This window comes from Cyclopterus lumpus, chromosome 3 (genome assembly GCF_009769545.1).
Source record: "Cyclopterus lumpus isolate fCycLum1 chromosome 3, fCycLum1.pri, whole genome shotgun sequence".
Classification (NCBI taxonomy): domain Eukaryota; kingdom Metazoa; phylum Chordata; class Actinopteri; order Perciformes; family Cyclopteridae; genus Cyclopterus; species Cyclopterus lumpus.
Window position 1 is genome coordinate 13322241 of NC_046968.1, and position 27852 is coordinate 13350092.

At 40.2% G+C, this 27852-nt stretch overlaps 2 protein-coding genes across 2 annotated transcripts in view; one reads left to right on the forward strand and one right to left on the reverse strand.

Annotated features, from left to right (window-relative positions):
• The window catches only part of pde3b (phosphodiesterase 3B), a 39321-nt gene extending 24767 nt beyond the window's left edge, over positions 1-14554 (reverse strand). The window contains exon 1 of the mRNA XM_034559225.1: positions 13526-14554. Coding sequence (XP_034415116.1) covers positions 13526-14413 — 888 coding nt within the window. The 5' untranslated portion in view covers positions 14414-14554. The remainder of the gene's footprint in view (positions 1-13525) is intronic.
• A 2843-nt stretch (positions 14555-17397) lies between these two features.
• copb1 (COPI coat complex subunit beta 1) lies at positions 17398-27198 on the forward strand. The gene is made up of 22 exons (XM_034527866.1): positions 17398-17527; positions 19286-19438; positions 19919-20148; positions 20521-20690; positions 20799-20913; positions 21027-21119; positions 21220-21357; positions 21508-21627; positions 22049-22156; positions 22269-22415; positions 22547-22692; positions 23167-23263; positions 23351-23511; positions 23651-23771; positions 23860-24087; positions 24391-24570; positions 25043-25187; positions 25637-25756; positions 25870-26015; positions 26266-26355; positions 26528-26683; positions 26945-27198. Exons 2-22 carry the CDS (start codon positions 19348-19350, stop codon positions 27002-27004), a joined length of 2862 nt encoding a protein of 953 aa, XP_034383757.1. The 5' UTR covers positions 17398-17527; positions 19286-19347; the 3' UTR covers positions 27005-27198.
• Positions 27199-27852: the final 654 nt, after the last annotated feature.

Sequence of the window (27852 nt, forward strand, 5' to 3'; positions counted from 1 at the left end):
ACGGAAAGACAATCGACAACGGAGCGCTTTTACAACAATGCGTGGGCCAACAGCAACCCCATGCTGATGGTTTGCAACCCTGTAACACGTTAGGGACATTTAAATCATACACTGTAAGACGCCCAAAATGTATTTTGTTGCAACATAACAAAAGCAATAAATTGATGTTTCATGAGAATAATTCACCCTGGCTTGGTACAGGGGTGGGGTGTTTTACATTGCAGAGTCCCTGGTGTTTAGTGCACACATAATGAAGTGAGACGGCTATGAGGCCAGAATGCTCAAAGAGGCGAACATGGAGAAGCTGCTGTTGGGAAAGAGTTAAGCAGTGCAAATAAGGACGAGAAGGACTGTACTGACCAAAACAGTGAATTTCATAAAAGTATGCCGTAAATCCGTTCAACGCTTGTTCTAACATCAGATTCTTCAAAATAGTTAGACAAAGAAACACACATTTCTTCCTGCTTTAAAGAAAGATTGCATTAACAATATTTTAATTCAATAGATATCTCTGCAAATTAGCACAAAGGCATTCCAGAGAGGCTATTTGGGGGTGACATTCATCACAGGATGCAACAGTCACATGGCTCCAATTCAACAACTCAGCACAGGATATCTAATTAATTCATAGATACTTAGCTTCTGATATTGATGCAATGAACAAACAGAAATCAGCAGAAGGCAGAATATGAAATGGGATAAAGGGCAGTTTTTTAAAGTGTTAAATCTTTTTTTCTAATTTTTCTAAAATCCCTCAAAAATATATCTTGCCGTTTACAGTTTAAACAGGCTACTTTCAAATAGACCGGGGTCTTGAGTTTCTCTCCCCTCAATATCCCATCTTCAGAATGAGCAGACTGTGCAGCCAGTGCTGACAGAGTGCGGGTCACAACATGATGCTAAAACCATCAGAGATCAGCATTTTACATCTATAAGTAGAAACTTAGAGCGCGTGAGGTCTGCCTACATCACCTGAGACAGATGCCACATGGCATAAATACTGGAACACTGGCTGACTGTCAGATGAGTCAGAGACACACAAACAAACCTGAGGTAGGTTTACTAAACAGAGTTAAGGAGAGCAAAGGTGAGGCCTACATGTAGCCAGTTTACCAAGCTTTGTGTAGTATACAGTCCTTTGACTTTACATTTCTAGGTATAAAGACACACGCATGACTGAAAAAGAGCCCTCCTGTTCAGAAATAAAGTTTAAAAAAAAGGGGCAAAACTTCAGTATTAGCAATAACTTGAAAACGGTGATTGTCAAGTTGAAGAATAAAAGAAAGGGAGAGCTAGACAATGTGAGTTAGCTTGGAGACATTTGCTCGTTTCACACAATTGTTTTCTTTATTCACTTCATTGATTGTTAATTGTCTTTTGTTTTTTGGATCCTATATCGCCCGGGCCATTTTGGATGAGCCACACCTGCCACCACAGGGCTTGTTAGCCTATTGGAGTGCATGATTTATAAATATGGGTGGGGTTTCCACTTTTCAAGCATACTGACCTGACAAAAATCCAAGGGGGATTGGAACATAATAAGCTTTGTTTATACTCACGCTTGACACCATGACGCGAGCCTTCGGAGATGGCGAGCAAGCTCGGAGCATGCACAGAGACGTTTATACTCAATGTGCTGTTTGTTGCATGATTCTCCGTAAACGCCAGAGGGCGTACAAACTAAATGTACTGTGAAGATACAAGAAGACAATGCGTGTAACAAGCAAAAAGCCATAAACCAATCTCCACAATGCAGAAGAGGAATTGTAATTAACTGGAAACTCATATCTCATATTTATGGACGACTTTATTGTCTTTGTACAAGCCCCGTAAAGCACCAAGTCAAGAATTAAATGTACTATAAAGAAAGGTTGAATATCCTGGAAACAATTTGATTTGGCTGGCAAAATATATCGTCAAATGAAGATTACCTGACCACCCTTGTGGATCCTTCGCGCATGTTGAGAATAAACTCAGGGATGGGTATCGTTTTTAAAAAAATGTTATACCGGTGCTAAAATGATACTTTTAAAATGATACCGGTGCCCAAATGGTGCCTGAACCAATACGTAAAAAAAAAAAAGGACAAAACGACTATTGCCAACATTAAAGAAAAGCTTTGCTAGTAGCTAACGTTAGGCTAGCTAGCTAGCTTAAACATGGTTATAGTGCCTAATTTATCATTTGTTGTTATTAGGCATCAGTAGGCACCGGTCGTATAGGATCTAATATATTGGCACCAGTTTTCGCCACCCAACCCTAGTGCAGGCACTACCTTTTTCTTCATTGATGCCGTTTTCTGTTTGCCTTATACATTTTTACATTTCATTCCAACATGTCCAATAACAAACTGCATAATCCCTTTGAAAATAATATTTCTTAAATTTCTTTTTTTTCCGAAATGAAAGAATCGACATCACTGTTGGTTATTGTCATAAAGCTTCTGACTTACTGAATACTAAATACGGCTCCAGTGTCACGATACATAATCCAGACTTAACGACACCCACAAAACATTTCAGTGCGGTTTGTTTTGTAGAGTTGCTGAATGTGACCTTACGCTTGCTTCTCTGACTGCTTTGTTGATCCATGACAAGCAAACAGTTAACTTCACTGCATTATCTTCATGGACAGCCTATTAATGTGTCCAAAACATAATACATGATCTTTGCTGAATACATATCTTAACAGACCTCTATGATACTTTAGGCCTTAGGTAGGGCTGCACAGTTGTTGTTTTTTTAGCATTGCCAATCTAATGATTACTTACAATATTGATGCATGTGATCAAGCACTTATTGACAGGTGAAATGTATGATAATCATTTATGTATTTATTTTTAAATTTAGCCTGATTGATATTAAAAATCTTCTTTACAAGAGTGTCATGGCCAAGACAGCAGTAGCACATTAAACAAAGTTTCAGACATACAACATAAAACAGTGACAGACAATAAAAAAAAGAGTAAAACCAAAACTAAGACTCAAGTCACCACATCTCAGTTCACACAGGTGCACATACCTCAGTCAAAAAAAAACATCTACAACCAGATGAACCTTCCTCCAACTCTTTCAATCTATTTTTAAAAACACCTAAAGAGACCGGCTCCCGTAGACCCAAATCAGTCTGCAGCAAATTCCAAGCCGCAGGAGCAGCAAACCTAAAAGCCCCTTTTCCCCATTTCGAGATGGACGTTAGGGACAGATAGCAAGAGGAGGCCTTGTGCATATGTCACAGAGTGAAGACGGTAGCTTCCAGCATTTTTCTGATAAATTAACTTACATAAGATGGAAGTATGTTAAGAATTGCCTTGTAAATAAGGACATGCCAATCATGAGTGGGTCTTTCAAGCATACAGAGATTAACTGGCTGTGTCTGCACATTTGTGTTAAGTTGTAGAAGTATATCCAGGTATATGTTGCAGCCTTTTTGAGCTCAAATATGTAATATAACTATAATACAACCAAGTATCTTGTTCCTGAAAGATGGCTGAAAGAAATATGAGAAATTACCTCAATGTTGGGCATAATGATAGTGATTTAACTAGCCTTTCTACCTCATTTTGAAAAGAGAAAAATACTTAAAGAAAGGAGAAAATAAACAACTGTTAACCAATGAGCTAGCTAGAAAATATAAACTGCATTTTGCATCTTTTATTCTCCTCAATTTGCTTGAAGCCTGTTTTGATATTTGTTCAACCAACCAACCAGTCTTTCAATCACTTAGGAAAAGTAACATAAAACGTTCTATGTGATCATATGGCCGGTAGAGTTCACCTTGTGACGCAATTACTGCATCTTTAATCCATGCCAACCCCCCAGCCAACTGCTTGTGTCTGCAGCAGAGCACCTGGTGCTTAATGCCCCGTATCTCTGGTGCCGTGCTCGGGTGCCTGCTGTTGATATGTGGCATCAGGTCCACGGTCCAGCCAGTCCATCCTTTGATACAGGTCCCCAGTAACAATGGCGAGCAGATCAAGAGCAACCTTGGCCGGATGGGGGAGATATCACACTGAGGATCAGCTTTTTTCGTCAGACACAAAAATCTATCTACAAAATCTTACTTACATTATGTTAGGGGTAGGGGAGGAAGGATGTCTGGCATTCAATGTGTGAGTGTGTGTGTGTGTGTGTGTGTGTGTGTGTGTGTGTGTGCGTGTGTGTGTGTGTGTGTGTGTGTGTGTGTGCGTGTGATTGTGTGTTGGGGGAGGGGTGGTCGGGGGTTAAAGGGAGAAAGAAAAGGAGACAGCAACAGACTAAAGAAAAAGTGAAAAGGGGGTGGGGATTGCCCGAGAACAGTTTCTCCGATTTGTTAATTTCTTTGCTTAAACCTCACCATTTCACTTTTGAAAGATTTACTTTTACCATAAGTCACTCCGAATAAGTTGTGCAGTTATTGGAAATGGCAACCCTGTTGGTTGAAGTTAGGGTTTTCATTGCAGTGACTAATAGTGCTTCTCAGTTTTGCCCTTTTCAGTGGGATCTGCCCTCAGCTGCTAAACACACACAAGCCCTCCTCTGTAGCTGTGGCTGACGTCAACCGTCACTTAGCAACAGCCTTTTGGTGTAAAAGCAGCAGTGCTGACACCGTTTTCAAAAGGGGCGCACAGAGAAAGACAGAAAGAAATGAGAGACAGAGATAGAGAGAATAAAAAGAGGGAGAGAAAAATAGGGAGAAAGTAAATACAATTTTGGTGAGAATGCCGTGTAATGTTTCGATGAGAATGCAATGCAAAAATTATAATTGTACGCATTCTCAGTGCCACAAAAATCCCTCTCGTCTAACCATGCCTTCAAATTATCACATAAAGCTTTCAGAATATTGAAGGAAAAGATGATATAGCAACAAAAAGTCGTCTGGAGGCTATTACCAGACAGTAAAACCTATGGTATGCACTCACTTAAATTAAACTTACATATACAGCAACAATTTACATATGGGCTCACACCATCCATGTCATAGAAGTCTAAATTTACCATACCACCCCTCGACCAAACCTGGCCGAGCTCTCTCCCTCTGCTCTCACCCTGTCACGGACTCAACCAACAGTCAACACATGTAAGGTTCAACAGCCTCATCCTGAACTTAAAAGCTCAGCCGCCTGAAATATTTGCATTGTTGGGAACCTTGTGGTGTAATCACAACTCTTTGAGACGAGCGGCGCAGTAAAAACTCTGTCTCCTAAACTCCCAAACAAATAAAAAAGCTTGATTGTGTTGCACACAAAGCCGGCAGAGTGAGGAACATTTTCTGTCATGTCGTGGAAACAAGCAAAGTATGGGAGGCTGATACAAATAACGGTCTAATTAGCCCAAACCCAGCTGATGGCTCGGCATGCTCCTCTCTGGTGCAACATGTTGAGCCCAAACAACACAGAAACTCAGCCACCAATAAGCTTTGTGCATAATAATACAAGCAGATAGATGAGGATGGGACATCACATCAAGGCTCATTAGAGAAAGATAAGAAAGGGGGGGAGAGCTGCAAAGCTCTTTATACGCACTTCCAAACACAGCATCAAACAAGCCATAACCTGAACTATGTCCTAAAATAATAATGATAGAGAAAGAAAATAAAACCATCTGTGAATATTTTGCGAGCCCTCTTTTGACGGTGACCAGAGTCATTAAGGCTAAGCTCTGGCAGACCTATCATGAAAACTAAAGAGCGGCAAGCTAATTGCTGGTGATCATGACGCAAGTCGTTTCCAGGGTAACCCGAGTTTTGGAGTACCCGCTCCAGCATTTCCTCATCTGTTTGCACTCACACCAGCAGGCTGACAATGCAGCCGCTGCATCCTGTTTCACTCTGCAGTCAGCCAAACACACAGCACCTCGCTCTGCTTAACCCTTTGTACCCGTCCTGCTGCTGCCGGTGACCGAATAAAAGCAGCGATGCAAACTAGTTGTGACGTTTAAGCAAGTAGGACGACAATATTAGTCACAGAAGCCCATCAGGGTCCAATGACAACAAACCCAATTCAATTCAATTATATACATTTAAAAACAAAACAAAAAACCTCTATTACACACATATAGGCAACATTCATAAATGCTGATTCAGCTCTTGATTAGATTCATAAAATGTTTATCTACTATCACAGTGGCATCACTGAGGAGTTGCTAAGCAATGAATTAGGACATCTTGGCCTTGATATTGCGACTGTAACACAAGCTCCTGAACACGGAAGTTAACTTCACACGTCACTCTCCTTCAGCTCAACAACTGTTCAGTTTTACATTTCATCAAATAGATTTAGATGAGAATAATCAGCTTAAAGGCAACAACACTTCCACAAAATATATTTCTTTATTTATATAAATCCTCTATTATAAATTAAACAGTGGAGAAATTGATCACAACATTGATAATACCTACATTTAAGTTTCCGTAAAATACAAAAAACGTTTACTGCAGATAACATGTAATGGCCTATATTTTAAGAGTCTTTCGGAGCTACTGTCTATTCCAACTTAAGTTCTATAAAAAGTATAAAAAGAACAAACAAAAAATAGGTTGAGCTCAATCCACCTTTTTTTTCAATAAGTGCAAAGAGTATAATGCAAAATTAGAGTGTGGCGTTTATGACGCATTCTGAGCATGTCGGTGCCCAACAAGGTTTAATTTGATTATCCTTTATACCTTTAATGGTTTAAAGTTAGATGGATTTATTTATATATGCCATAACCAGCATGTGGAGGATTTGAAGTATACTGGAAACAAAACTGAACGCTGGAATTTAACACACATTGTTCAGACAGTTTAGTTCTGATAAAAGTGAACCAAAAGACAGTTTCACTAACTGCACAGAGGCTTTTATCTCCACAGACAATACTCATAAAGAGCATGCAAACAGTTGGCGACTATATCATTTGGACAGGATTTTATCTCATTAGACCAGTGAGAAAATTACAAATATATATATATATATATATATATATATATATATATATATCCATCCATCCATCCATTATCACCCGCTTATCCGGGGTCGGGTCGCGGTGGCAGCAGGTTCAGCAGGCCGACCCAGGCTTCCCTCTCACCCGCAACACTTTCCAGCTCATTCTGGGGGATCCCGAGGCGTTCCAAGGCCAGCCGGGAGATATAATCCCTCCAGCGTGTCCTCGGTCTTCCCCGGGGCCTCCTACCAGTTGGACGTGCCTGGAAAACCTCTAATGGGAGGCGTCCAGGAGGCATCCTGACTAGATGCCCGAACCACCTCAGCTGACTCCTTTCGACACGAAGGAGCAGCGACTCGACTCGACTTGATATATATATATGTATATATATATATATATATATATATATATATATATATATATATATATATATATATATACACATATGGGAACATTTTAATTTTAATTATACATCACAAATCTATTAGATTTTAAACCAAAACTCTTTAATTCAATTGGACACAAATGACTTGGTCTGTACTTATATAATAAATGTGAACATTTCATAACTAATTCAATACACTGTGCTGATAGCGACAGCCTTAAATTGCTGTATACATTCAACCAACAATTTAAAAATATAAAATACCAAAAAAGTGACTTAAAAAGCCTTTAGCTTTGTCTGATTTCTGGCTGAATAAGCAGAGTGTTTTTTCTATTGCACACCGTCGCAAGATGGACAATTTCTCCCTTTCTCCCTTTCTCGTCACTGCTGGAGGCAGACACTATATTCTACAGGGCGATTAATAAGACTTGGCATTTTTTTTCTTCTTTGCAATCACCCTGCGGTACGTCACTGGCTTGTGACGTCAATGTTATATCATTCCACATGGCTTTACAGCAAGCGAACGTGACAGCTGAGAGCTGCTCTGCGTTTTCACTGCTCTCCCTTCCAACCTTTCTCTCTGCAGCCTGCGTCTCTGCTCTTGTCTTGACGGGGGGGTAGTTAAGTGTATTATTTACCCCTGCCTGCCCCCGTGGAGTGGTAAGGAACCACACAAAAAGAAGGCCTTTTCCCTGAATTGTACATTGCGATGCCAGGACTGCCTCTAAGGTCTCACTCGTGAAATATAGCTTTTAGATTTCTGCTATGAAAGCCCAAATACAATAATCCTACTTAAAAAAAATATTATCTCCACTTTATCCACTTCATCTCAAAAAACTAACTAGGCCTCAGAAACACATGCTGACATAGTTTCGGGGATGAACAAGCTGCCATTCAGATTGGACGATATAATCATTGTTTTGGCTTTTGGATATGAAATAAATGATTTCTAGGACCCAAACCCAAATAAGCAGCAGAGAATTTGATCACATTTCTCTCAAATTGCGGGTCTCAATTGTTGAGTCTAAAAGTGCATGACGTGATTTACAGGATCGACTCACTTATTTAGGTCTCCTATTGAAGAAGAATTGAACACAATAGAGGGGCGCTGCCAATGCAATACATCCAGGATTCAGTGGGCCTTACCCCTGGCACTGGCAGCCAATCCATAAAGCTTTGGTTGTGCAAGAGGTTTAGAGTTATCAGAGGAAAAAGTAATATTAATTGAAGCTGGAAAAGATTAAATGAGGCAATGTACTGTTTTCATGTGTAAATAAAGTGTGCACCTTTTAGAGAGACAGAAACATGTGTCCACTTCATGATTTCTAAATGAGCAGTCAAACATTCAGCTATGAAGGGTTTTCCAGTCTGACACATCTAAGGATCGCACCTCCAATCAAAAGATGTCAGCGACAGAGACCTTCACCAAACGAATGCGTACGAGCAAACAAAGCTGGGAGGTTGACCTTTATTAAAAATAGAGCAATCTTTTGACTCATAATGTGGTTATAACATGACATTGAAATGAATATGTCTGTAAATCCAAAGCACTTATTCTCCTTTTTGTTTGAACTTCTTGCCTTTTGGCTCATGTCGAATAGCACAATTGTACTTTGAATATGCAAATTACAAAGTTATCAAAGTTGATAATGTCAAAAGATGCTTTAAAGCTTGCATTAGTAAAAACAAGAAAATACAGTAATTCAAAAATTAGAATAGTGACAACTGATAGTTTCAAATCATAAGAAATGTTGCTTGATTGGTATCCGCGAATCGAACGTCATACTTACATCATCTTGGCGTTCAAAGATATTTAAAGAATGAAAAAAGAGACCGACATCAATATGTTTAAACCGTAAATAGACAATCTGGTTAAATGTGTATTCAATGTAGGTAAAGATGGTTGTCAAGTTTAACAATCATTTGTAAATTCAGCTTTTTCAAATGCTCGTGGTAAAACAAACTGGCTATGGAAGCTTTGATGGGCTGGAGAAAAAGAAAATGTGTTGATCAAATAAGCGCTTGCCAGTATCAGAGCACGTCTATTACCCAATTAAATCTGTATGTTTTTCTGTCATTTAGTTTGACAAAGAACGGTCACAATTCCGGCTGACATACTTGTAAACATGAACATTGAAGTTGATTTAGAAACAAACAATTGGATGTATTTCCTACCTTGTAAAATATTTGCTAACTAATTAATTGGTTTGTTTTGTATGGAGAAGTAAACTTATTTTTTTCTGGGGATTTGACATGCAGGTCAAGCTAGGAACACGGATGTCCTATTAGCATTAAACGTAGGAGTTGAATTAGCCTCAATTCTCTGAACAAATATAACAATATTTTTGGTATGCATGTGCAGCCTCATGTGCATGCTGCTAGAAGACAAAAGAAACAATACGAAAACCTGCTCATCAAAGTGTTGCTCTACAGCGCCATTAGTGGCCAAGAAACTCCTCAGTGTATTTTATTAAAAAGAACAAAAGCAGCCACCTTTGTCAAACCATAAAAGAGATGCTGATAACGTTATTGCTTTGTCTAAGCAGTGCGCTTTGTTGCGCAAGCTTTCTATGATTACCTCTGATGGGAAAAAGAAAATGTTGGGACAAAACATCTGAAACATTGAATGTCTAAAATAAATATTCACACCTGTGTCCTCCATTTGAACTCGCAGATCGGATTATTTTTTTTAAATGAGACAGGGGCCATAACTATTATTGTGTCACTCAGGTATTACGGCTCCATAATATTCTGTTGCACTCTTTAAATCCCTCATGAGTACGACAAGGGACAAGCTGGACATGCACAACCACAGGTGTCAGGTGGCACAGCTCTTGCCCCGCTGTCTCTCGGGGCCATCGGGCGCATCGTCAGAAGCAGCACTTTTAGTTTGAATATTCATGATGGTGTCGACTTGCAAAAGCTCTGCACCCACATTAATGGAGTGTTTGTGAAGAACACGTCAGGTAGTTTATACATGAATATAGAAGGTCTCACAGTGGCTCAAATAATTCACTTTTATGCTTTTTTTCTTAATTTAACTGCAACACTTGATAGAGCCAACCAACTCAACACAGTGCTGAGTCTCAACACATCCACTTTGCAACTGACGATAATAAAAAAAAATAGCCATGAGTGAGTATGATTAGATAATTAATGTTTGCAGTAATCTTCAAATGTTTGTATTAATACACAAGATGTGTCATAATATATGAACTTAATAGATGCAATGGAGTCAAAGAAAATTAATGTAAGGACCTGGTTTGGACCTTTTCACCTGTTGTTACCTGCAGTATAATATATCATTCATATGATTTAAGGATCTTGGTTCAACTGTTCACATTATATGTGTTTGGAGTGTCCTGCTATGTTATTTCCAGAAGCACCTGACAAAATACCAATATGGTATAACACAATACATCATCAAAAGGCCGAGGACAATCTACAAATGGTGATAGTGATTTCAAGGTTTGTTGAAGCTCTTTTTGAAAGAAACATTTTCTTAATCTCTAGTTTAGTTTACTTAGTTTCAAGAGTTCTCCAGACAAAAACATCTTAACTTTCATCTACATGATGCCAAAACTCTATACAACCATTTTCAAGATGAGGCTGTGTATAAAACCACACGTTGCTGCTAACCCCCCCTCCTCCCCCTCCTTGCAACTGAAAGACAGAAAACCAAAGACCCTCACAGACAGCAGAAAGGGGGGTTGACTGTTTGGTATGCAAAATGTGTGTGAAGATGAAGAACATGTGTGACATCCCCAGTGAACCCTGAGTGACTCCTTTTGAGATCTGCCTTTGTGCCTCTTTTTGTCGGCCTCTGTGTGACGCAGAAGTGGTCTCATTAATAGAGAAGTTATATCACAAAAGATAATTTATCATGCTCAGTTTACGGTTGTTCTTCTTCACTGACTAGATTATCAGATCATAAAACCCATGACAGGAAAAGCTTGGTGCCGTCAGCTACAATTCAAAACATTTCTTTATTTAAGATCCAAGAGGATCAACAATCGTTCTTACCTGCATAATGGGCGACAACGCTAATGTTGTCGGCCGTCCATTAAGTAAGATCTATCCCAGCATGCAGTGGGCACAAGACCTCAGACCGGTTGCCAGTAAGCTGCCTCAGAAGGCCGACACCGACAGACAGACAGACAGACAGACAGACTCACCCGAACATTCACAACTTTGACATTAGGTTTTACTGGCAGAGAGGCTAACAAATCCGTTTCTAAAAAGGACGGCATGATGATGACACAGGTCATAACGTATGCTGACAATTCTTTTAAATCTCTTTCCTCAATAAGCATTGTGATGCATGTCAGATGCTCGATTGATAATAATAACACAATAAATAACCTCTTAACCAATACTTTTGCACTAGTTCTTGTTTTTGTCTTCATACTATTTCCAAATGTCTGTCTACGGTGTAAGTTTATGTAATTTTGTGGAGCAGGCAAACAACAATGTAACTGAAGCAGACAATTAACGTAGCAATTAAAAAAAGAAAAAGGATTACTAATTAAAAAATACATGGTTTGTTTGATAAAAAAACACAAGACAGTGTCCTGTTTCAACTTTAAATGTGTCAACTGAAAATAATTCGATGAGTACTTTAAGTGTAATACATGCTGTACATATGTTAAGAGGCTGCAAAAAACTAACTGTTTCACATAAAGGTTGGACAATTTAGTCTTACTCAAAAAAATCCATCAGTTTCAAGTTTTGGAGTCCCTGAATCTACAACGATTGTCGATTGAGTCAAATAGAAATGTGGATTGGGAATACTCTTATTAGGATTTTAACTAATACACAATGTTTCCTCAGTTCTTTACAATCACACATTTTCGACTAGCAGCTTGGATCAACATGTTGTGGTTTCAAAAACGAAAAGTTGACAAATGTTGGAGCTTAGACCCTCATAACGGAAAACTTACTTAAACAAATTATATTACAGCCTCTATATATACACTGTTTACTTCTCGCTTATTTTCAGTTAAATAAAAGTGTAAAGATGTAATAAAAGAACAATGTTTCATAGGATAAAGCAAAAAGGTGAACTTGTGTTGTGTCTGGAATGACCCAACCTGTTTTTCTGTTCAGTTTTCATGCACCGTTTAAGGCTGAACTCATTGTGACTACTAATCTGCTAATAGCCTAAAACACAATAAGGTGGAAAAACAACTGCTGGAAAAGGAACAACTGAGACAAACTGGTGGGTATACATGTTTAGTTCTCTTATCATTTCTAACAAAGTGTGAAAGACACAAAAACAATGTGTGTGAGCTGATGGCTCGGCATCCACTAAAGAAATGCACGCTTTATTTTCTTTTTTAATGCTGACAATAATGTCGGCATTTATTTACACACAAATTAAGTCAGCAACTTGCAACCACTTTTTGTCCACAGCACATTGGCTGGAACATGATAGTCTTCATTGAGAATCACTCGATCTCAGTGTATTGGTTTACAAAACTAATGCAAAGTAGGAGGGAGCACCATTTTGCGGTGGACCTGTTAGCTACTGTGTGTAGACAGACTTTATGCAGCTTGTTTACATAAGCAAACAAAAAGATGAAGAAACACACGCCGAATGTGGACTGTAGACACTGAATAATCCCTGCTGTGCTCACCAGCATTTTGTTTTGTTGACTGCTCCAGTCAGATGGGACTGTAGGCCACATCACTGCTATGCTGCTGGCTGTGTTGTTATTGTGTCACTCACATTTCCTTAAGTATCTGGTATATAAACTTTTAAATAGAGATATTCCCAACAAAAAATATAGATAGGTTTAAAATTGCGGATGCTACGAAGTGATGTAGAAGAAGAAGATTGCAAACAGTAGGGTGCTGAATGTGAATTAAAAGTATCACCTTTTTAATAATTGGCTGAAATGCAAAGCCCTTGCTTGGCATTTAGAGCACATGTAATAACGCTGCAAAACACAATAATAATGTGCCATCTACCTGGAATAGTATACACAGTTCTCCTTTAGCAGAAACACTTTAAACACAAATCCACTTGTCTAATTGTTTGGTTGAATGTGTGTGTGTGTGTTGCCCCTGTAGGTCAGTAGTTTGATTTGCTTTGTGGGGTTGTTGTTGTTGTTGTTTTTCTTTGCCATGAGAGTGTGCGTTCCCCTCCTCTGATGCAAGTGTACTCTGGGTGGCTGTCGGTGGTCAGGGGGCCTACTTAGTACCAATAACAAGAGACGTGGTCCTGCAGGGGGATACATACCTGTTCTCTGGATATACAGGGTAACGAAGGTCTGCGGGGCATTTTACAACTGCCATAATAGCTGGTCGACGTCTCCCCCAGTGAAACACAACTGGACCTCCTCCTCGGTCTGATCACTGGGACCTTTTCCTCCGCGGAGGAAATCCCACTCGGCGCTTCCCTCGACGGATAGTAGCGGTCAAAGCAGAGCCCCAACAGGGAGCCCGACACCCCCACGAAGCAGGCGAAGAGCGGTCTGAGCAGCGCAGGCAGACCGCTCAAACTTGTGAAGGAAACCAGCCACACCACGCTGGAGAAGACCAGGATGAGCACACTGTGTTTGAGTTTCAGAGTGGGGATCAGGGTGAGCAGACCCACGCATCCCAACACGAATAACAACCTGCCCACCATTTGCATCTGGTGTTGGTCCTCTCCCCATTGCAAAAACCGCAAAACCAAAAAATCCCCGAGGTAACACGATGCTGGCAGTGACACGAGCCAGCATTTACTGCTCTCCTTCTTCTTCCTCCTCAGGTAAAACGTCAGAAAGAAGAAAGCACATCCTATGCTGAATAAGGGACTGATGGACTGGGAGAAGCCCGACAGAAAAGTCCGCAAATCCCAAAGCGAGTCACTTTGCAAGCTCCTCGAAACGAGGAAAGAAACCGCGACGACTACAAAGGCGCCGACGTAGAGGGCAGAGACCTTTAACAATTTTGAATTGAGAATGTCTTCGTTGCAAAACCTGCACACGTTAAACAAAAAACCCCTCTGATGGTCCTGTTTCAGAGGGGTGACGCAGCTCTTCACATAGCCGTTCCTGAAGCCCTCTGAGCTGTTTACACTTCCAGCTCCGTCGCGGTGCCTTATTTTACTGTGCAAAACCTCTCCTTCCTCCCGTGCAGCCATGGCTCGACTGTGGCTCCTCGTATCCACGCACAAGTCCCCCTCTCTTCCAATATTCACGCCGTGTTAACGCTGAACTACATGACAGCAAATGCACTCCATGGTCACTCAAACGTGCTCCGGCACTTGGACTAAAGAAAGAAGGTGAGATGTTGTTTTTACAGAAAAGGGTCTCTCTGTCGCCACCTAGAGGCCACAACCGAGACAGACCGGGGCTTTGTATTGTGGAGCGTTGAGTCAATCCTGTGCCGCATCGTTAATGTGACATAATCAATATACTGATGGGTTGCAGTTGAAGACCAAATTTAAAAAAAATCATATTTATTTAAAAAATAAAATAAATTAAAGAAAACACCACGGGTAGTGTCCCCCTCCCATCCTAGTTTAACTGGTTCAGGTAATCCTTATTTGTAGGAAATACTTTATTATTGATGTAAAATGCGTTTTTAGGCCCGATTTAAACTCCACAATTTGAATGTGACTTGTTCAAAATAGAGATACATTAATGAGTGATTTCGCCTCATGTTATAGAGTTTATTAAAATGTTATTCTCGTGACTCAAGTCTTCGAATATAATTTGAATTGTCTTGGCCATAGTCTATTTAAATTGTATAACTAAAGTAATAGTGTACCGTAATAAAACAATAATTGGTCTTTTGGTTAGTGTCGCCACGCTGCAGCAAGTTGCTCTGGGATCGTTTGCTTTGCCTGGTTGGCTCAGTAGGACGACTGTCGACTAAACTGATCAGAATAACAATGTAACCGGTGTTAGCTGTTGAGCAGTGGGCAGATAGCTAACGTGGAATACATATGTAGTGTAACATATTTTCCGAGATAAAGTAAATGTTCAAAGAATAGAGCCTCACCTGGATGTCTCTAGTGAGCTAAATACACGGAGGCTTTCCTAAACTCACAACCAACAAGACTTGATTGTCTGAATTGACAAGTGAATGTGAACTGACAAGTTCTCACCCTAAAACGAAAATCCCGTGCCTCATTTTATTTTATTTATTTATTTTGTCCAGGTATATCAACAAAACAACAGCAGAAGACACGCTGTGTTGTGATTACAGACCAACTATCTGCTGCCACAAACAGCTTGTAGACCTTTTACACAGCAGACAGTGTGTAATGTCACAACAGGACAGGATATTAACGATGACTACATACCATTGAGCAATAAATAGAACAGGGCCGTCTTTAATGTAATGAGTTAAGCTTGTGTCTCTGATGATAAGTTACAAATATCTGCTGTGAAAAAGGTTGATGGAAGGCAAGGGGTGGGTTTATCAATAGCACATTTTAGTAAGGTAAAGATTCAAATACATGCAGCAATAAATAATGGACGGAAGAATAAAGTACCAGAAAAGAGCAAACAACAACACAAGGTAAGAGAAAGAACCCTCGCCCACCACGATAAACTGACAGATCCTGCCTCAACCCCACACAAAGAAAACACAAACACAAAAATAATGATAATTTATCAAGCTCCAGGAAATAAAAAAGTGTTCTCTTTGCGTAACGTGGGCTAAGTTGTCTCAGGTCATAAAAGACACTGCGACTGTACCATGTCAATTGCACATGTTCTGATTTCCAGATGTAGGCCTGCTTGCATTTAAAAGCTTGCTCGGATGTAATATATCAAATAAAGATTCTACGATCCCATATCACTAAACGTGTGTCACAGACTGTAAACAAAGGCGTGTCGTGTCATCAGACTTTTCTGAAAAGTAAAGGTCTGATGACATTATCCTTAAGCATCACTCCTAGTCAGTGTTTACTGTTGGTCGCGTTTGATGTCAGTGGGGTGAACAATGCTGCCTTTTTAACACTGAATACACTTGTGTACGTTAAATAAAGGCCTATGTGAGGTTAGTCTCAACTCAATACTTGTGCTGTGCACACCACCATGATAACTTTTGTTTATGTGTTAACATTCTATGACATTGTCCACCAGTGTCCTTTTATATATGTAGTCCTTTAGTTAATAGTTGATTTCCTTCCTGTAATCTGAATGATCTGGTACAATATCTACTTTGTGGCCTGAGAGAAACCATGGCCACAGAACAGGATCTTTTAACTAAGTTAAATGAGAATCCCATAAACAATAGTTCTGGTTGTAAGCATACAGAGTAGACAGCAGCATGTGTGTTGCCATTGCTCTTTTTCTGACAGGGTACTGTAGTGTAATGTAAACATGCACTTTGCTCCTGACTTAAACCATACGTCCTCCTTATCATAACAACTGTAATTTAAATATGTATACGCCTACCTGTGTAAACACATGAATGTTAATCGGTGTAATAATTATTGTCGTCTGCTGTGGTCTTTGCAGTCATACAATGCGGTTACATTTGTAGCGTTATGTTGTTTCTGCAAAACTGATCAGTGAAGTACTTATTAATGAGATTAATGAATTGCTGTTTTTGGTCTTTTAATGGGATTTTTAGATCGCAATAATAAAAAACGATAACATAGCTACACTTAATCACTTATTAACCTTTCATATTAAACTTATGATTTGTCAAAACAATGTCTCTGTGTCGTTTTATAAGGTTTGTGAAAGATTGACTTAATGAACGGTTATCAGACACGCGTCCGTTCATTGACTGTTTCACTAAGACTAGCTTCCACTGGAGGGTGCTGCATACCAATACTGAATACTTGGTAATACATGACTGTACAACAGTACAACATTGTATTTACTAGCTGTATAATGCTTTTAAAATTATACATGGTCTTTTTCTTAAAGTGTTTACAATAAATACATCACTATCCATTGTTTAATTTGTATATGAAAGGGGCAGGTCATTTATAATGGCTGTTTAGTCTTAATCGTCTTTATTGGGAAACGTCTTAAAAAACCACCCATGCGCAGTAGCGTAGGCGAGAGTCTGGTCTGAACCCAGCTTGCAGATATGTCTCATGTCTGTGACGTTTCGGGTTAGTTTTGCTTTCGCGTTTGGACCATCCGGCGCACCGTACTAGTGATGTGGCTCAGAAAGTAATCTTCCACGTCAGTAGGAAGTAGTGGAGAACTACAGAGACAGCTCGCCAAAGGCATCACCTGAGCATTTTTACAGATGTGATTATCTAAAACTGGGTGTCGAAGGCCAGGTATGTTATGTTACTCAGTGTTAACCGACATTACGTTGAGTGGCGTTTCTTCTCCTCTGACCCGAGGGAACTGCTAAGACAGCGAGCTAACGTTGCTGTCCTCCATTTCATTGCTAGCCCTAGCACAAGCTAGCCGGGCGTTAGCTAATGTATGATAGGTAGCAATTGGTTATATATGGCTTCATGTAACGAAACCAATTGATTAGTCCACTTATTAGGCTCTATGATGTTCGCGTTTAATGTGTGGGTTTGCTCTACAACGTTTGTTGCTGACGGTGGCAGCGCTCCGGACGCTGTAACAACAGTTCCAGTGTTAATGCTGCGTGTCACACTTTCTTAACTTGGGTTTAATCACCTTCTTTGTCATAACATTGTTTTTTATATTGACAGCAGTCTGTTTTTTACAGACAAAATTAGTAGGAAATGGATTGAAGCTATTATAAAGTGTAAACGTGACCGCCTGTAACTATAACATATATATATATATATATATATATATATATATATATATATATATATATATATATATATATTCAAAGCTCGGCAATAATTCAGCTCCTCTTTTTGTGTTTGCTTTAACCGTGACACCCTCTACTGTAGTCAAGAACAGCAGGCGGCCATGGCATATCCCATAATTTCAGGGATATGTTTTACATTTCCAAAACAAAAGACTTATCTGTATGGTTTGGGTCCACTGATAACGTTATCTGCAGCATACAGGTGATTTCTCAATCAATTTATATGTTCAGTTAGTTGCTGTTATGCTGGTGACTGTTACCCAAATATAACAAATGAGTGCCCAGCTGCCATTCGTAATAACATCTTAATGCAGAAAGTTTAAGTTTCATCTAATACCCTTGTTGACCAGGCCTATATTATTAGGACTGTGATGCAGCACCAGATGCAGACATAATCAAACTAAGCAAAGCAACATATGGAGCCATTTATTAGATGCAGGTGTTCAATACTGTTTTAATTGGCTTATCCAGCGGCATTAAAACAATATGTTCTGCACATGCGATGCACACACCTACGGTTCAACAAACAATAGTCAGATGCCCATAGGCATTGAAACAGGGTAAAATGAGGTGTGAGGTCTGAGTTAGGCAAATCTAGTGAGTTAGTAGTACAACATAATTTATTCATGTTCTATTTTCTTATATATATATATATATATATATATATATATATATATATATATATATATATATATATATATATATATATATATATATATATATATATATATATATACCAATTTCCAATTTATCTGTTGTGCATTTCTTTGAGGGGACTCTGGAAGGACACTGCTTTGTTAGGTGACGGTACTAAATATACAATGAGCCAGTATGCCGTACAATTGCAGTTTACATCCAGTAAATAACAAGTGGTTATATTTGGTAAATCATGCTTTGTAGACTCAATTAGCTCTGACAGTCTTCCAGTAAAAATAACCCCTCCGATTGATATCTGCATGACTGTTCTGGCTTTTATAAAAGCTCATAGAAGAAGAGTTGTTTTTCATGCTTTCTTTGGTTGTTGCGAAGAAAACTAAGTATCATCCCACAGTGCTTTATTCTCTATTCAGCATGTTTGGCTTTGCAGTAGATGTATCTTGTTTGTGTCCATTGTTTATGCAGATTTAGTTTAGTCTGTAATTTGAAGTTATATACCACATTTGCTGCACCTATATTTATGTGTATGTGGATATGTTTTCTCTGCTACTTACGAGATCTACTTTTTTTCTGTTTCTTATAGGTATTTTCCAGTGAGCAACATTCATTGGGATTCTTCTAAACTGATACAAGCACAGCAGTAAAATGACAGCTGCAGAGAACGTTTGTTACACTCTGATCAATGTTTCATCTGACTCCGAGCCCCCTTCCGAAGTCAGCTTAAAAGCTGATCTAGGTAACTATTCCTAATATTTTTTTACGAAACCTTTTTATAAAACATCTGGATGGGAAATATTAATGTCTCCACCTGAATAAAATGAAGGTGGTTGGAATTTGTGGTGCTCGGTGTTGAAAAAGTACTAAAAGAATACAAGTTCTCTTTTCTGAAACAATGTATTGGTTTCTCTGGATAATCGACAAACCTCACTTGCGACAATTTTCATAGGGATTATTACTTCAGTATAAAAATGTTCCAATGATAACAGTTGACAGTGAAGTCTTTGGGTTATCCAGAAAAGCTGTACCCAATGCTGGTGTTATCTACAAATGACTAAAATAATGAATTGCTAATCAAAATACAAATCACTTTATATCCTCTGAAAAAGGAAAACCAATTCCTTCACAAAAGTTTTAGGTTAAGATCCATAAAAGTCCTAATGCATGCTTAAATCCCATGCCGATCAGATTTATAGTAATAATAATTGTTTTTTAACAGAAAAGGGGGAGATCAAGGCAAAGACTGAAGCCCTGAAGAAGGTCATCATCATGATCCTGAATGGTGAGAAGCTTCCAGGACTGCTGATGACCATAATCCGCTTTGTGCTGCCACTTCAAGACCACACCATCAAAAAGCTGCTGCTGGTTTTCTGGGAGATCGTTCCCAAAACAACGGCAGATGGAAAACTGCTTCAGGAGATGATCCTGGTCTGTGACGCCTACAGGAAGGTGAGATTCATCGACTCAGTCCGTAGATATTTTTAAATCGGGTGTTCCCTTCATCGTTATACACCATGTGTAACAGCAAGGAAAATACTGTTTACAGTAACCATGTGAAAACAAAAAAAGACTTATTTTTTTACCTACTGAATTGGCCATATGAGATGGTAAGATGCACTCATCTGAAGGGATAGCTGAACACCAGTACGGCAGGGTGGCTGGACTGCTGAACCCTCATCATTTCCAGTTGTGTATCTCTAATTTAATCATATATGATGTTTGAAATTGTAACTCCGCTAAAATATTTTGGTTTCATTTATTGTTTTTTTAAATGGAAAAATAAAAATCATCAATCATGTGAAATCTTTCTCTCAATTCCAGGACCTGCAGCATCCCAATGAGTTCATCCGTGGATCCACTCTGCGTTTCCTGTGCAAGCTGAAGGAGTCCGAGTTGCTCGAGCCTCTCATGCCAGCGATACGGTCTTGCCTGGAGCACCGTCACAGTTATGTGCGCCGCAATGCCGTCTTGGCCATTTACACCATCTATAGGTACACACTGTTAAATAGCTTATGTTCAGTTGCCTTTCCACATTTTTTAAATGTTGTACTCCATTCATCCGTGAACAACAAACCGCTGATGATAATTTCTTGTTTTAGGAACTTTGAACATCTCATCCCAGACGCTCCAGAGTTGATCCATGATTTTCTTGTCAATGAGAAAGATGCCAGCTGTAAAAGAAATGCTTTCATGATGCTGATTCATGCAGATCAGGTCCGTAGCATATTGTCCTTTTTCTTACTGTTCCTATTGTTGTGTGCCACTAAGACCTACAGTATCTTTCCCAAAGGCCCAACGTGGCTCATTCACACATTCACATTTTACAGGATCGAGCCCTGGATTACCTCAGCACATGTATTGACCAAGTTCACACTTTTGGTGACATTCTTCAGCTGGTCATTGTGGAACTGATTTACAAAGTGAGTCCAGGCCTTTATTAGTCTAATATAAACTTATTAACACAACAGCATACTACCAGAGGAGCTGCTTTAATTTCTGAACTCTTGCTGTGTTTGCTAGGTTTGCCACGCTAACCCCTCTGAGCGCGCCCGGTTTATCCGATGCATCTACAATCTGCTGCAGTCCTCCAGTCCTGCTGTTAAGTATGAGGCTGCTGGAACTCTTGTTACCCTCTCCAGTGCTCCAACAGCCGTTAAGGTACATTACCCAGGTTTATTTGTGTGCGTGTGTGTGTGCCAAATACTGTATATAGGGTACTGATATAGTACTACACATGATGACCCAATAGCGGTGATGTCTTTGGTCTTGTACCTTCTCTGATGCACTCTGTGTTTTGTTGGACTCCAGGCTGCTGCCCAGTGCTACATTGATTTGATCATCAAGGAGAGTGACAACAACGTGAAGCTGATTGTTCTTGATCGTCTCATTGAACTGAAGGAGCACCCAACTCACGAGCGTGTACTCCAGGTACGTTGAATTATTGCTGTGGCTAGTTTTGGCTGCAATTACCAAATATAATGTAGTGCCTTATAAACCTCAAAGACCGTTGTCCTCTATCTCAAAAAGATTGTTATTAAAAACATAATTAACCAAAATGTAGGCCCCCATGAAAAACCATACTATTGACCTTTCAACATTTTAGTAGTAGCAGTATTTATGATGTTAGTCTTTTGAGTTTAAATAGTATTATTATTTGATATGGAACCAAAACAAAATGTGTAATAAAATATACAGAATTAAGTTTTCTATTGTTTAGTTTAAAGAGTCAAAAGCAGCAGAACAATCAGTAATAAGTAAAAATCTGGCAACCATGATTATATTCTGATGCTGCATCGTCTCCATTAAGACCTAATGTGGATGTCGCCAACGCTTTGTTTTGCTTTGTTAGGATCTCGTGATGGACATCCTGCGTGTTCTCAGCACTCCTGACTTGGAAGTCCGAAAGAAGACCTTGCAGCTGGCGCTGGACCTTGTTTCATCACGCAATGTTGAAGAGGTCAGTGCTGTGGACAGTATACCCATGTTATTGTTGATTTCATGTCCAAACATGGGACACCGGGGGGAAAGGGAATATACTGTTAATAGAGTGACATCTGTTTGTTTTCCAGTTGGTGATTGTTTTGAAGAAAGAAGTGATCAAGACAAACAACGTATCAGAACATGAAGACACTGATAAGTACAGGCAGTTGTTGGTGCGCACTCTACACTCCTGTAGTGTCCGCTTCCCTGACATGGCGGCCAATGTCATACCTGTGGTGAGTTTCCTATTATTTAGCTCTTCAAGTTTGTTATATTTCATCGCTTTCTGAGAGACCCAATGGTGGTTTATACTATATATTTAATAGCAATATAGTAAAACAGTTATTTGTGTTGATACGATTTACAGCTGATGGAGTTCCTAAGTGACACTAATGAGGCAGCTGCTGCTGATGTGCTGGAGTTCGTACGGGAGGCCATTCAGCGGTTTGACAGCTTGAGACCCCTCATCATCGAGAAGATGCTGGAAGTCTTTCACGCCATCAAAACTGTCAAGTGAGGCTTTCTAAGCACTTTGAGGGGAATATTATGCATCATCTGGGTTTAGCTCTGTCCTCTAATGGTTATACAAAGCAGGTTACTTTTGGGTTAGCCTATGTGATTTATATAAATGGGTATGTCGGGCAACGGATAAGTCAATACTCGTACTAAAACGATGCCGCCTCTGTCAGCTGATCTTTGAGGCAAAATAGCACATTACAGTAGTTCACCAGTAGCGTGTCCTCTGAAATGATGTGAGAAATATCGAAACAAGTAGATAGACAATTGAAAATAACAAAAAAGGGTAAGTTTTGGTTGTGGGTAACTGTAAATGACAAATAAAAATGGTCTAATTTTGATCAATCTGGCCTGGTCGTCAATTGTCAACTGTTCCATAGACTTGGTGGAGCTTTGTCATTTAGAGCTGGGTAGTGTATCAATACAGGAGTATGAATGCTCTTGACCTTTGTCACCATTGTCATATTTCAGGATCTACAGGGGAGCATTGTGGATCTTGGGAGAATACTGCAGCACCAAGGATGATATCCAGAGTGTGATGACAGAAGTACGCAGGTCCTTGGGCGAGGTATGTTTGTCTTCTATTGTCAGAATTTGATGTGACACAAGCTAACCGTGTTACAAATATCTTGACATCTGTGTGTCACCGGGACAGATTCCGATTGTAGAGAATGAGATAAAGAAGGAGACGGGAGAGGTGAAACAAGATGATGAAGTAAGTGCGGCTCCAGCCCAGAAGCTGGTGACAGAGATGGGCACCTATGTGACACAGAGTGCCCTCAGCTCCTCCAGGCCTTCGAAGAAAGAAGAGGATAGGTACAAACTAATATTTCCTTTTTTGTGGGGGGCGGGGGGGTCTTGTTGTTGTTTGCCTGTAATATTCAGTTGATTGTATGGAGTTTTGTCATCTTAACACACCCAGCTCACTCGATACACACTGATTTTGCTGTTGCAGACCTCCACTCAGAAGCTTCCTGATGGATGGAGACTTCTATGTGGCAGCTTCCCTGGCCACCACACTGACCAAAGTGGCCTTGCGCTATGTTGTTATAGTTCAAGACAAAAAGAAACAAAATGTAAGTTGTTGTTCGCTGACACCTTTGTGAAAATCCTTAAACCAGCTACCTATTCCTCTGATCCTTGCTTTCTTGCTGTCCCTCTCAGTCCTTCGTTGCGGAGGCCATGCTGATCATGGTGACTGTGCTGCACCTGGGGAAGTCCTCTCTGCCCAAGAAGCCAATTACAGACGATGACGTTGACCGCATCTCGCTGTGCCTCAAGGTTCTGTCCGAGTGCTCGCCACTTATGAATGACATTTTCAACAAGGAGTGCCGCAGATCCCTGTCACACATGCTGACTGTCAGACTGGAGGAAGAGAAGCTGTCACAGAAGGTAATCACGGCTCATTCAGAGGGCTGAACTTAATATTTAACCTTGTGGCAGTTGGACACAGCTGAAGCATCTCCACAAGTAGAGGAAGTAGACACATGTTTTGTGTTAATGCTCTTCACAACAACGGTGTCACTGCATTTTTTTTGTCTGCACAAACTGTTACTTGAGTTTCTTTTTTCTTTTGTTTTTACATCTTTGCTTACTATTTGAGGTATTTATGGTGTTTGGATTCTGTAGTGAGCTACTTATAGGTCGGATTACGCCCCAAAACATAACCATATACATTTCTTATTCTGACCACAGAAAGAGTCTGAGAAACGCAACGTCACAGTGCAGGCAGACGACCCAATCTCCTTCATGCAGCTGACAGCCAAAAACGAGATGACTTCTAAGGAGGACCAGTTCCAGCTCAGTCTCCTGGCTGCTATGGGCAACACTCAGAGGAAGGAGGCTGCGGATCCCCTTGCTTCAAAACTCAACAAGGTACACCACAATCCCTGCAAGAGAATTACATTGAGAACAGCCCTACTGTGGGAGAATGATTTTGGGCTGTAAATATCATCTCGGCTTGGAGATTTGATTGATTTTGTCTTGAAAACTTGCCCATTCATTGTTGCGATTTATAATGCATGAATATTTGAAAACCTCAGTGTGACATTTGTCTCGGAGATGCTTCTTTTGATTGCTCAGTGGGAAAGAGAAGAGTGTCCCTTCTACTATTTAGTTGATGTTTAGTTATCTAAAGTTAATTTACGCTATGGGGATAATTTTCTTTTAATGCAAGGACTTACAACTACACGTTATTGTTTTTATTTTTCATCAAAACAGACGTTGTTGTCAGTCAAATGCACTGCAGTAAAAACACTTTTAGAAAGTGAATTGCCAAACAACCTTTTGTGAGGAAATATTATTTAGTGATTGATAATTAAATGTAATTCATGTTTTTGTGTTCTAGGTGACCCAGCTGACAGGCTTCTCAGACCCAGTGTATGCTGAAGCCTATGTTCATGTCAACCAGTATGACATCGTGTTGGACGTGCTGGTGGTCAACCAAACCAGTGATACTCTCCAGAATTGCACTCTTGAGCTAGCCACTTTAGGTTAGTCTGGTTTATTTTCCACCACACTCGACTGTACATGTTCTCTTCTCTATTTCTGCTTATCCAAGCCAATCACGTTGTGCTGCTACATAGTGCTACTGTAAACGTTATCCCGTGAGTCTTGGACATAAAGAGACGAAGCAACAAGGGTTCTTTGGGTTCTCAAAAGCTCTTTTATTGCCACGCACGCACGCACGCACGCCTTCTGCACTCTTGTCGCACCGCGTCCCTCTTCCCCGTCACTACTGCTCCTTTTGAGGGAAAAACAAACACACACACTCATTAACCGCAGCTGGGCTGATTAACCCTCACCCCAGCTGAGGTTGATTAGACCTGTCCCGACACCGTTCCTTGAACCCCCCCCCGCTCCACCCACTCTGCAGCCGTGCCTAACCACACCCCACTGCCACAGCTACGTATGCATTTCACTCATTGTGTCTTTCCCACAGGGGACCTCAAGTTGGTTGAGAAGCCTTCTCCACTAACTCTGGCTCCTCACGATTTTGCGAACATCAAGGCCAATGTCAAGGTGGCGTCTACTGAGAACGGCATTATATTTGGCAACATTGGTAAGAGAATTACTTTGTGTCTGTTTACCATCATAATTCAACTTGTGTTTTTTTCGCTGTCTGTGGGAAGAGCTTGTTTTCTCATTTGTTGATGTTTGATTCTGTCTGTTCAGTCTACGACGTGTCGGGAGCTGCTAGCGACAGAAACTGTGTCGTCCTCAGTGACATCCACATTGACATCATGGACTACATCCAGCCAGCGTCCTGCACCGATGCAGAATTCAGACAGATGTGGGCAGAGTTTGAGTGGGAAAACAAGGTAAGCATTTGCATCCACATAAGCTTTGCATGTCTACTTTGTGGCAAGTTACCAGAAACAAACTGGCTTCACAAAACGTTGTTTTGCATCATGAATCAGATATTTTTACAAGGTTTGTTATTCTCTAGTTTTCTATACTCCCTATTTTTATGGGAACACATTGATGTACAGTATAGTCAACACATCAGTAACATTACTTGAATGTTATGGATGTTGAAGATGGTCTCTAAGAAACCTGTCTGTGTCGTAGGTAACGGTGAACACCAACATCACTGATCTGAACGAGTACCTCCAGCATATCCTCAAGTCCACCAACATGAAGTGTCTGACTCCCGAGAAGGTTGGTATGAGACATACAGCAGAGCTAAGAAAGTAAATTGTGGTTTTAAACAATCAGAAGTGGCCTTTGTCAGTAATGTATCGCCACGCACATCATATTAAAAGAAGTGCATCAATACTATGCTGCTATTTTACAATATTCTCAACTCGTTTCTTTTTGTCTCTTGAACCAGGCGCTCTCTGGCTTCTGCGGCTTCATGGCTGCCAACCTTTATGCTCGTTCTATCTTTGGAGAAGATGCCCTGGCTAATGTCAGTGTTGAGAAGCCCATCCACCTGGGGCCAGACGCACCTGTCAACGGACACATACGCATTAGAGCCAAAAGTCAGGTGGGTCACAGCTGCTGCACCAGAAACACTTACTCATCTCTGAAGTAGATGCTTGGTTGAATTTCTTTGCTCTCAACTTGATCAATGCACCAAATTAATATTTTTTTAAGTATAACATGTAATCTAATAACCCGTTGAAAGAAAGAATAGATAAGGAGAGTGAATATATGGAATAAGCTGTGATGTTGCACTAAAAGCTTTTTGCTCTTATCAGTAAGTATACAATCTGCTACAATAAATCCTCTCTCCTTTGTTTAACAGGGGATGGCCTTGAGTCTCGGTGACAAGATCAACCTCTCCCAAAAAAAGTCAAATATGTGAGACAACTCTGGTCCAGCTGTAAAGGTCACCTGCTGTTCTCTTCTATCATCCATCTTTTTATCACCGATAAATAAGAACTATATGGTTAGTTGCTTCCGTGCTGTTTCTTTTTTTTCTAACATCACCGCTGTCATGTCGGTAATTTTCTTTCCCTGTCCTGTTTAATTTTCAATAAACAAATGTATTAAAAGTGACAGACCTTTTGCTTTATCCTTTGATTGAGTAAAGCCACTGTTCGAGGGCTTTCTCCTGTAATGTTTAACTGTATTTGAGGGTAAATGTTTAGTGACTGACTTCAAAGCAGATTGTTGGTCAAAGGAGGTTGTGTCCCAAAGTGAAGGGACTCCAGCCTGCAGCTCCTGCTGAGTCCAGCTTCACTGCTCCGGGCTCTAATTAGAATTCCTCAGATGCCTCGTGTCAAATCTTGCAGAGTGAAACTGAGAGGAATTAGTTCTGTCGTCCTCCCCAAATAGACAATGACATCACAGCGACTCTTAAATACATCCATATACATGGCTAATACAATGTAGAGATTTCACAGGTACCCTCTAAGCCATCTGTGAGTTGTACACTGTGATAATGAGATGGAGATGGATTAGTGTTGGCACAAAGTTACATTGCACTTGCCCTCCTGTTTATCATTCATGAGTAAAGGGACATCTCTGGGAATGTGCCAGATGAAAGGGTCACAGCCCTGCTCACATATTCACAATATCTGTGAAATCTTTCTCTCCAGGGGGCTGGATAAAGGCTGAACGGTGCCTTGAGGTCAGAACTTCAACTCTGAAATTAAATAGTTTGCAATCTGGCGGCACTGTCGCAGCCACCGGTGCATTGTGCGGCCTCTT